The sequence below is a fragment of the Ambystoma mexicanum genome, chromosome 5q (assembly GCF_040938575.1).
Source record: "Ambystoma mexicanum isolate Mex_15411 chromosome 5q, UKY_AmexF1_1, whole genome shotgun sequence".
Lineage (NCBI taxonomy): Eukaryota > Metazoa > Chordata > Amphibia > Caudata > Ambystomatidae > Ambystoma > Ambystoma mexicanum.
In genome coordinates, this window is record NC_090933.1 from 1,181,734,794 (window position 1) to 1,181,747,085 (window position 12,292).

General features: G+C 40.4%; 1 protein-coding gene across 1 annotated transcript in view; it reads right to left on the reverse strand.

The window, feature by feature from the left end:
• Window positions 1-12,292, reverse strand: part of COL22A1 (collagen type XXII alpha 1 chain) — a 1,250,061-nt gene that overhangs the window by 504,458 nt on the left and 733,311 nt on the right. The window contains exon 14 of the mRNA XM_069621676.1: window positions 1,498-1,551. Coding sequence (XP_069477777.1) covers window positions 1,498-1,551 — 54 coding nt within the window. The remainder of the gene's footprint in view (window positions 1-1,497; window positions 1,552-12,292) is intronic.

Sequence of the window (12,292 nt, forward strand, 5' to 3'; positions counted from 1 at the left end):
GGATCACTCAGGTAACTCACTCTTGAGTGGGTTGAGTAAACCTATACTCACCCTCCTGAGAGCAGACTTTATAGTTCTGTCACCAAGGATACCATAGATTTGCACTGGAATATGTGAGAAGATCCCTACAAACGTCTCTAATGTATACTTGCTTCAATACACCTGCTTCAGAAAGCCTAATATTAGCACAAATCTATAAGGCCGGATCATCTTGTAAGATTCTTATGTACAAATGTGATTCGGAAAGATTTGTTCAAGGACATCACATACATGGCCCAGTCATCTCCAGATCTGGTCCAGTTTAGACTACGTGAATCAGGTGTGTAGCAGCAGGGTTATATCCCAGACTTTCACTTGAAAGTTACATTTTGCTCCTCTGTACATTTTTATGAAGCAAGAAAACAGAATATTGAAACCAGCATGCCTATTTATTTATCTATAAATCACCAGTGCCCTGGAGGTCTAGGAGTCTGTGGAATTCCCAAACAGGTCTGACGTTTATGCTGGAAAACAAATATTCATGCGTTTTCTGGAGCCAATTACATCCCTTCCACTGAAAAAAAACAATTCTTATTTTCTATCAATTCAGAAACAGATGTGAACCCATGTAAGCCCCTCACCATTTTGTTTACAGCCTGAATTATTTGAAATGATAGCTTACGTATATTGTAGCTGGCATTGAATACTGCTTTTCCTGTGGTGTGTTTGATATGTTTATTTCTTCAAGTAATTGTATTCCCCTTTATGATGCGCTTCTATATATTTTTTTATTAAAGGTGGTCATAATACCACTACTACCAATAATACCAATAAATACTACTACTACTTCTACTACTAATAATAATAGTAATAATAATAATACATTATTATTATTATTATTATTATTATTATTATTATTATTATTATTATTATTATTATTATTATAAAAATAATAACCCATTCACTGTACTAAATATGATAAGGCTGCATATTTAGGCTAACCAAGATATGCTATACGGGCCCCGACTGACTTAAGGGATGGAATTTGAATAGTAATTTGGTTTTCCCCAGTGAGTGCATGGGAGATTAAAATGGAAGAGAAGTTCCCATAAAGTATGGATGGTTGAATACTGGAAAACAAATATGGGAACGTTTTTATTAAAAGAGGCTTCGGATATAGGCCTTTGGCCAATCTGAACTATGTAGAACTACATAAAATTCTAAGCCAAAAGTGCAGACAGAATGAACAGTGCACAATCAAAGTGCCAAAACTAAATCAGTCAACGGTAAACATCAAGATTATCCATGCAGAACAATGAATACATGTCTAGTAGGCATCCACAAACAGCAATAGGACATATTGAGAAGGCAGGCGTCGCCGGTTCAAGGTGACCCATGGCGCACCCGCCACGGTTGGCATTGATGTTTGAGCATGTGGAAATGATGATTTCGCATGTATTTTGCGAAAATACCATTTAAAATGGATTCAAACCAATTCAAGTACATGTTCACACTTACCCTTTCTCCTTTTGCTCCATCCCGCCCGCTCAAACCAGCTGGCCCAAGTGATCCCTGAAACAAAAAGGAAAATGTAGTTAACTTTAATGTCTGTTTTTGGCTCACATAAATGCGAAAGCAGCGTAATTCAGAGCAACTAGTGCAATTAGTGAATGCATTGAAATGCAGTGCCGTGCTCATCCATATAAACAATGCATGCCTGCATTGTATACGAACCAGGATATGGATACGTCTTGGAATGTCCCCATAATTTTCCAATTTTGCAAACCTTTCAAAACATGGCTTTTTCACCAACAGCCGACCGGGTATGAATTCCAATGGATGCCCAGAGTGCGACTCATAGTACTGCGCTACTGTTAAAAGATGCCAGCCCAAACGCTGGCTACCATACATCACCCCGCTGCTGTTGAGCTAGGTGGTGCTTTAATCAATACAGTACACAATAATACATGTATTCATGTTTATAAGACATAATCTTGACACACTGGCACCAAAGAAGCCCTTTAAATACTCATGAAAGAAGCAATTCACTAGGTAGCTCATCCCTAGAACTCACACAGCTCAAGACTGGAAAGAGGAGGCATGGAAGAAACTGGAAAGAAACTATTCACATACTCTCAAAAATGATATACTACTGACAACTATCCATATACTGATCAGAAATAATAAAAGTATACAAAACTCATTATGCCTACCATATAGGGCCTGTATGACATGGCAAGAAGGGAAAGTATTCAAAAACCCTTCAGCCAACAACGCTTCACTGTTCCCTTCCAAACAATTCTGCAACTTCACCAGAGCACAGCTCAGCAAGGACATGTGACATATCACAGACCACCAAGACAAGACAAGAAAAACATGGCACTAAACCCAGCTTTGATAGTACTGTCAAGTACCCCATGGCTGGCTAATGAATCCCCGCCCATCGCTTTTTTCTTACACATCCAAGTGCCTCAACGACATGTGGCAAATTGATGTAAGAATGTTATACAGATTGCTGCAGCAGTATGCCTTTGGGAAAAAGCAAGCACTCGTGTCTGCAAGCTTTTGACAGCCGCCATTCAACACTGGTTGCACCATTGGTGCAGGGAGCTGTCAAACAGACAAAGCTAAATGTGCCTCTGCCTGTAGAATAGGCACTCACATGTGCAATATTGCCATCAGAACAACAGGAGCCAGAAGGCTGATTTGCAATGACACCAGCATGAAATTGACAGGTAACATGATTATGAGGTCTCGCTTCACATCTCGGGACACAGTCGTGGAGACCAGTGGGATAAAATGTCCATAGCAGATTTGGGATCAGGAAACCACTACCAGCAATCAGATCAAGGGGTACTGTTTGAGACTTTGGCAGTGGCTACATGCAGGCATTTTCAGGCCCACCTTCATAAAACTCGGAAATACTTGGCCTGCACTCCAGGTTGTGGTGAGAATATAAGGCAAATGAAGACAGCATGTATTCAAAGCATGAGGCACTGAAAGGTTGCATTGCTTTTTCAAGTGTGGCACCTATGATTCAACTGTTTGTAGAAATATTGTGCTGACAATGCATGTAATTTGATTCAACCTTTCGTAATGGACATCCTAACAGAAGATTTGGAGACTACATTAATGAAAATGTAGAGGTTCCAACATTATACCATGTTTTTCATAAATAAACATTTCACAAGTTAAATGCATCCTTGAGAGACAGCAATGAAAGCAGGAGAACTGTCCGTGCCACACTGGAAACATGAAAGGCCCAAGTGTGCTACGTGAATCAACAAGGAAATAATTGAGTCTATACTACAGAAATATGTAAGTCAAAAAATGCAAAAAGGATGTATTCACTTATGAACTAACCTACTATTTGTTTTAAAATGCAGCAGAGCTTAGTGATATGTTGATTGTATCCTGCAAATCATTGCAGTCTAATCATGTAAAATAATGTAAAATGTAAAAAAGTATACAATAAAAATGAAGAAAAAGAGAAACAATGGTTCTGTTTTGGATAACTTTTGTATTGAATAGCTCTATATTGTGTTAACTTCAAACTGACCTAAGTTTCAATTCAGTGCAAGCTAGTCCCCCTACCTTTGGGAATCTTTCAGTGGATATTCTTATAAAAACAAAGTGACATACCAGGAATATGACATCTGTGTATTTTGCAGACAATTAACATTAAAAATGACACTTGTGTAGTTTGGCTGGCAATAGAATCGGTCACTTGGAAGATAATGAAATGAGAACAATTGGACATGTAAACAATGCATGATCAATCATTAATCAAGACATCACAAAGATCTGTTCACATATAACTGATATGCTGATCACTAGACCCCACGTTGAAACGCAGGTCCTTTATGATCAGGTATTTGCCTCGATATAAACAACACATGTTATTTATCATTGACCTTTTTATGAAAAATCTATTATTACAATTCACAACTTTATGAAACAGCATGCCAAATTGTTAGGTTGCATAACAATATATCGGCAAACAGAGATTCAAGGCTCCTTATTTCATGAAATTAGCACATCACTGCTATGAATTATGGAAGAAAAACTAAATGCCATTTAGTAGCATTGGAGTGAAATAAACCCACTCCTTTGCTCGTCTCAAAATTATAGAAAATATAATCAGCAAATGCAGATTGAGGGAGTGTATTCATTTGGAGTGCCGGTAGGCCGAAGGATAGATCAAATCACTCACATAGTATGACATAATTATGACATTAGCATGGGACTTGTGCACAGAGGCGAGCATTCTGACTGGACATTCTGGAAAAGCTGCCAGGAAGAACACCAGGCCTGTTAGATAAGCACTGAATCTGAATACCATGTGGAGAATTGGGCTTTGTTCATGAGGGATTCTGAACCAACATAGCCTTGAGGCACACTTTCTTTCCTTATAAATGGAGGAAGGAAACATGATGAGCCTGTTGACTGGGACATTTCCCAAAGGGCTGCTCTTTGCTCCATGCCGTTAAAGTTCAATTCAAAGTGAGTATGAGGGATCCCCACATGTAATTAGCGCTAAACACCATAATCATTGCCCTATGTCCCTGGGGTTCCAGGGAAATCGGATGTCATCTCCACCAGGAGTGGTCATTCCAAATATACAAATCTTAATTTTTGTAGTCAGATAAAAGTGGGCAGTTCATTTTCATTTTTGCCGACCAGCTTTCTGTGTTCATGTAACATGTTTGTGACTTCCCCTGCATAAGGCTGGAGTCCACCTTTGTTGTGGTTTCACCTTTAATTCCTTTATTGAAATACATTGAGTCTTGCCCAGAATTGTGGGGTGGGACTGTTTAACTAAGAAGGCATTAGATCAGGGTGTTCGTCTGATGTTCTTTCCATATCTTGATTGAAACATGTGTCGCAAAGTGCCCATAGTGGTGGACATTTCTATCCAGAAGAGCACCATCTTGAAAAGTAAAATCAATGAACAAACACTAAACCAATGTAAACAAGAAGTGTTTGGGGGAATTTAAACCCCAGAAAGCATATGTGACTTTAGTTCACCACCCTGAGGGGGTGCAAAAGAGAAGACAGAGATGAACTGATGGAAAACTGTAGATAAGCGATAATGTTCCACAAGTGTCCAACATCCTAATCCTCAATCTACACTAAACCCATGGCATGTTTTCCTTGTACACATACATTATTGTAAACCACACTCTCTGTGCTTTGGGTTCCCTGTTGATTGCCAGCATGTGACAGTGAAGGCAAATTATACTGAGTGGAGCTGTCAGGATGATTGCAAGATCACCAGACAGCTTGTATACATGTATACAACTGTCCAAATTAGTTTTGTATTGCAAGTGCAAATCTTATAAAGGGCACCGCTGCTATTTCAGCAGCCACATGCACATGGTCCTGCAAGAGAAGAGGAAGTTGGGGGTTGGATGTTAGTGTAAAGATGAACTGTGAATCATGTTGTGGTATTGCATGCATGCTGGAAGCAAGTGAGTCATGAGTGACTGTATGATGCTAAGTGGTATGTCATGGTGGGAAATGGGAGATCCCAAGGTCCATGAGATGGATCTTAATTCTATCAGTCTGTGTTAGCCTCTTGTGAAGAGATTGTTTGAGGGAACAATGTATGTGAGCAGTGCCACTGTTCCATTAGAGTATTATTTTGTAGTGAGATGACTGCCATATGCAAGTGTCGTGCTTATGAATGAAGCATGGATTTAGGCTAGCAGCAATGAGCCTGTTAGTGCGGTAGGAGAGAAACATGGATTTGTAAGGACTCCTGTTCTCATAGTTTCAAATCTGTGATGGACATTTTTAGCTTCAGCTTGTTCTCCGCCTGGATTGGGAATTGTGTGGAGCTGTGCTTCATCAGGATGAAGTGTTCTTACCATTCTGGGTCCATGTAAATGGGGCTCACAGTCACCCACTTGACTTCATCTGATCTCACAGATTGCAATTTCTTGGATGTGTCTTGTATGTGGCTTGTACATGGTCATGGCAAATACTGATGAGAGTACGAAGAAAGATTCACATCTTTGGCCAGTTTGGGATTGTGTTGGTTTGGTCATTCTTCACAACTGGTTATCATTAAGTCTATGTGTGTGGTGCTCATTCATGTTGAGAAAATATCGGGTTCATATGGCTTTAGTTATTGAATGTCCATTTTTTTTGTAGTGTTTTTTTTTTTTTACAGCTGCTAGTTTTCTGAAATATTTTCCAATATTGAGAAGTTCATTGGTTGGCAGTTGCTCTGGGGCTCTCAGGCTTTTGTCTGATTTTTATGGGTGCCACGCTATTGTGTCATTTGAATAGGCAGGCTTTCTGGAATGTTTTAAGGCTAATTGGTTTTCCTGTTTGAGTAGATGTCTGGAGATTAAGTTACAGATCTTGATAAGAAGATGGGTAAAGTTCTGAGGTATTTTCCATTGACATTTGGCTTTGTTAATAAGGCGTGTTACTGGATTTTAGTAATCTGGTTAGTTTGTAATGGTGAAGTTCCTTGTTCTGAATTACAGACTCCAACCAAGGGGGACATATTGGGTGATGTGTAGTGTTTTCAATTGTATTTTATTTTGCATTAGGAACCATTTGGATTAACCATGCATTGGGATGAAGGATTCATATATTTTGAGTATCAAAAAGAGTCTGGCTTCAGTACATTTTGACTCTTTGTAGTCTGTTCATTCATTAAACTGGGAGTGTTAGTCTGGGGACTACATGTTCAATGACTGCCATTGGTCTCTGTGGAAAGTTAGGTAAGGCATGATTGGTCTGGGTTTAAAGAAGCATCATTTAATGATGGCTCCTGCATGCAGATTCTGTGGCTACTTTTCACCAAGAGTCTGAGTGTGTTCACTGTTGCTAATGGCTGAGGTCAGATTCCCATTTTTATGCACCAAAGAATGTGTGTGGGAATTGTGGATGTGGTGTTGCAAAGGATCTGTTTATTTTTGGTTGGGTTAAGTTGTATCCTATTTGTTGTCAAACATGAGATGACCTGCAAAAGGCACGTGCTACGTTTTGGTTTATTTGACATCACAACTTGCTTATACAAATACAATAAATGGTATGCCTTCTTAGAGAGATTATAATAATATTAATATCTTGTTTTAAAAAATCTCTTCATACTAGACTGGCTCCATTTCTAAGAATTGAAATGAAAGCTTTAATCAGTACCCAGGATAGAATGTTGGAATACTGGGAACCAATGAGGAACCAGCACTCACATTCATTGTCCCCCAGCATGACAATGGATTCAGTTGGCTATCAGAATTCCAAGTGCCAAGCCAGATTCCATCAGCTCAGTCTACACCCTCCATTTGGACATCTCTCACCTTCAATGTGACACCCTGCCATTTACTTTGCACCACTAACACTGTCTCCTTTGAGGGGCCGCTGAAGCACTACTACTCCCCGCTGAATGCAGCAACGCAAAGGAAAGCAATTATGCTGAGGCCACCAAGTGTCCATTTCTCATCAGCAATCTTGTGGTAGCTTTATACCACTTGTGTCCCTTTTTGAGCAAAACATGTAGCCCACACCTAGCACATGTTTGGGGATGCTTGTGATCTCATGCAGAAGGGATGTGAACAACTAGTTCGGGCTGGACTGCCCATTTTAGGGTGGGACCAAACCTGATTTGCATATGGACTTTCCCATTTTGCAATGGCTTGGAGAGTGAATAACGATGGTCTGGAGGGTTGCCCAGAGCAATGCCAGAGGTTCACATTAATTGTAAACCTCTCAGTCATCACTCCTTTTGTTTTGCTATAATCACCCCGAGTGAGACGTGTAGGCGCAGACGTATGTCCCGTGCCTGCTTGGCCTAGAGATCCAAGCTACTCCTCACTGATGTGAGCCAACAAGCCCAAAACATGTTTGAGGATGATTGTGGTCTCGTGCAGAAGGGATGAACCAAGCAGTTGGGGCTGAACTTCCCCTTTTGGGGTGGGACCAAGCATGATTTGCATATTGCCTTTCCCCTTTTGTAATGGCTTGGCAGGTGATGAATGATGGTCTGGAGGGTTGCACAGAGCAATGACAGAGGTTAAGATTAATTTTAAACCTTCCGGTCATCACCTGTTTTGTTTTGCTGTAGTCCCCCAAAGTGGACTGGTATGCCCAGACATGGATCACTTGGCTGCTGGGCCTAGATTCCCAAGCTACTCCTCACTGATGAGGCACAAAAAGGTAGAAACATGTTTCAGGATGATTGTGTTCTCGAGCCGAAGGGATGTGATCCAGCAGTTGGGCAGTACTGGCTCTTTTGGCATGGGACCAGGCCTGACTTGCATAAAGTCTTTGGTCTTCTGTAATGGCTTGGCAGGTGAAGAACAATTTGTCTGGAGGGTTGCCCAGAGAAATTCCAGAGGATAAGATTATTTCTAAACCTTCCAGCCATCACTCCTTTTGTTTTGCTATAGTCACCCAAAGTGGGATGGGTAGGTTTTCCCGATTCTGGCCAGGAGGCAATCTTTTACAATAAGCAGGTGCAAAATCATGATGGCATCCGTAATTCAACACTCAGACGGGTGTACCAGCATCCAATCTGCAAACAGCACCAATAGTTTTTGGGCTGAACAGTTATGTGCTTGCACTGTGTGGGGAGAATATTATTGCAACACAGCTTTGTGAGTTGGTCCAGTATTTGTAAGAAACATTAATTAGAGAGAACATCATCCATTACTACTAGGGAAGACAAATGCCTCTTCATAGATAAAATCAAAACCTCAGGTCAATACAATTGGCCCCTATTGTAAATGTTCCTGGATCAGACACCTCCAGTTCTGCTCTGCATTCACCACCGTCACAAAATGTTCCAGTGCAGTGTGAAGAACTGACTCTTAATACTAATATGACTGTGATTTACTGAGTGTGTGTGTCTGCGCCAAAAGGCAAGTGGCAGAAGGTGTGGCTCACCTTCTCAGGTAAACCAATGCAGCCTTTCCATTTATAGTGTGTTTGGTGCTGCTGTTTCCCACTGGGGCCCAGTTAAGGAAACTGTTTCAGCGCTGCCAGCAAGCAGTCTTTGTGTGGTAAAAGAGGGGCTGAAGATGAAACTAAAATGGCTTGATGCATTCCCGGTGTTTAATCCAAGCCACAGTGTCAAGACGGGTAATAGCAGGCAGAACAATCGGTGTGCAATAGGCTTTCTACAGCTTCCATTGCAGACCGGTGGTCATTAGGCAACTTAGGGGGTCACCATCAGTTGGGGAGATGTTTGGCCTGGCATACTGCTGGAAGTAAATATCATCTCTGCTGGCGGTATACCTGAAAATCTGCCCAAAGAATAGTTACCACTGCCCCCAGCGGCAACATCAATGTTGTCACTTGAAAGCCACCAGTGGTATTTCAGGAATGCAAAAATATAGATTTTTCTGATAATGTATACCATCAATTATTGTTTGAAATGGATAACGTACAGTTGTGGTATGCAACTACTGTAGTGTTTTAATGCACAAAAGGGGTTCCTTCTGGTTCGTTTGTACATTACATGAGTAAAGTGGTGGGGAAAACGGATAAGCACATATATTCATGCAATTAATACATTAATATTCTATTGCAGGGAGGCATCTTTGTTTCCGCTTGGCGGGTTGCTGTTTGGCAAATCTGACTTGAACTCTGATAGGTATTTTGAACCCCATATTTGCCAAATACCCTAATTTTTGCTGTTGTGTCCTAACTGAACATCACACCCTTACGGCTTTTTTTTCGCTATCTAACTTGCTGTCTGTACTTAAGGCCCTGTATCCTTACTCTAAAATAAGGTGACATATTCTGGCTGTTCCATGAACAATATCCAGGCATTTACAGTGCTTTAAATGGGATAACAAATGAAAGGGGTCTCCACAAGTTACACAATAATAGTTGGGGCCAGGGTCCAAGAAGTGTGTGCTGCAACCTAAGAATTGCATCTAGTTAAGGAACCATTAAAAATATTCGAAACATGAAGCAAAAGGAGTAGGCTAATGGCTGCTTTTCAATTTCAATGTTTGCCATGAAAAGGAGACAAATCGACGTTAAACAGTGTGTTGAATATAGTTAACCAACAGTCGAAATATAGAATGAAAAACATATTCAAATATAAAAATGAAATGAAATCAAATAGGACATTGCAAGTTCAAATCCCTTAATTATTTTGAAGTAAATTACTGATTTTTTTCTTCAATTATTTGTATGCTCTCCATCAAAAAGCAAGACTTCAATATAAAAACTGACTTTAAAAATCAAGCAATTCATATATCCCTTTCAAGTATTACAGTGTAACTCCAAATGTATCAAAGTGATGATGTGATTCTAAACAAGGAGTGGCAGTGACATCTACTGGCCAAGAGCTGTATTGTCAAGCATCATCTGTACAGGTTTGTGACCACTGTAAGGGCCCTGCCTTTGGAGTAGCTTCTGGACCCTCCTGTGACTCACCCTCAGGGAGCCCGGCTCTCTGAAAGCACTGAACATTTAAAACATTATCTTCTATTGAGTTAGTGTGCAGCTACACTGAAATTCTTGACTTTATTCTCTTTTGGTTTGCTCAGATAAGTAGGTAATCATAGTGATCGTAGAGGTTTTGGGATGCAACTGGTTTTCGGTGAAATTAAATAGATATGTGTATAGTTCGAACTCGTATTCTCCTTCCTGGTCTTGCTTTCCACACATGTCTCTCGTGTTGTCCTGTCTGCTCCTCTTTCTGTCCTCTACCGCTTTTAGACGGCTCTTCCTCTTTCCATCTATTGATTAAGTTCTAGACTTATTCCCCACATCCCAACTCTCTCTGTATTTGTTGTACTCTTATTCTCATCCAAATTCTTTCACGGACCTCTTCCTTTCCTTGTTGCCATTACTCTTTCCTGTTTCTCATGATATTGTTCATCTCCATTTAGAGCTGTTTTTATATCCTGAATTTGTTTTTTTCTTATGTTTCTTACTCCATTGTCTTGCTTTCTATTTATGCATTTCCACTTTATATTTATCAACCTCTTTCCCTTAACATTTTCACACATTGGGCCTCATTATAAGTAAGTGGCTTTGGTATTAAAGTGCTGGTATTAACGCATACTGGTACCTAACCGGACCGGCCGATTAGAGGTTCACATTGTGGCACCTGAGTTACCTGCAGCAGGAGCCTTACTGGCAAAAACATTGTTATTACCGGCACTGATATTGCCAGCGCCGGTTATGACAGCAAACTCCCCCATGGAGTCCTCCGGGACTGCGTGAATGGGGAAATTCACCGTCACTCCAAAACTCTTCATCTGGCAGTAATGCCACCGGCATGAGTGTCGGAAACGGTAATAGCATTTGCCGGTATCCTGGTGGATTTACCGCCAGGATAACGGCAAGGTCGTAATGAGGCACACGATGATGATTTTGAGTCCTGCTATCTTTATTTCTTCCCACTCTCTGCATTTCAATCTTATCTTAGTCCAGCTTTGCAAATATAAGTGTCAATCTTTTTTGTAAAGCCTTGACAAGACAAACAAGGGGTTCTCTTTACATTTCCAAAGTCAGACCTGGTGCTTGTTTATTTTTATTTCATATTTTTCTCTCCCTTCGTTTGGCTCGCACTCTAGTTTCTTTTTTATTTTTTATTTGAATGTATTCTATTTTTTGACCCGTTTCACTTTTTTCGTCCCCTCGGGGGGCTCCATTCAACACTTATTGAGTGCAGCTTGTTTGTCTCTATGAGGTATTCATGCCCTTGGCTAATTGAGCCCTGGGATTGATGCAGAGGTCAGATTTGTGGGTGGTGGGAGGGATGTGGTGGCCACACAGAAGACTTGAAATGTTCATCAAGACAAAATGGACCGCCTGCCCCATTTTAGAGGATTAATAGCCTCAAGGGCAACAGATGAGTAACTCTCAGGGAACATTTTGAGAGTTTATATTGATTTATAATTTGGAGGATTATTGTATTTGATGTTGGTGCATTTGTGATATATGTGTTTTTGTGTATAAGCACCGGCACTTTTAGATGTGTCTTCTATTAGGATCACAGTTGCACTTTGTAATGTCTACATGACACATGTATGTAGCACTTTCCTTACTGACGAATATATTTTTAACTAACGTTTTGTATTAATGCCTCATGAAAACATAAGACGTGTATGTGCTTATTAATAAAATTGATCTGTTCTAATTTCAAGATGGGCAGGAACATTTTTTGTTTGATTTTATATTCTGACTAAGAGGCTTGGGGCCCAGCAAAGGACGCAGTGATACATGTCCATAAAGCTCAGGGATGACCACGGCACCACTCTGATGATGAGCACATCAAAACGTGTTCCTCTGTCTGTTAAAGATAGTTCAACGATGGTTCTCCATTTAAGAAAGA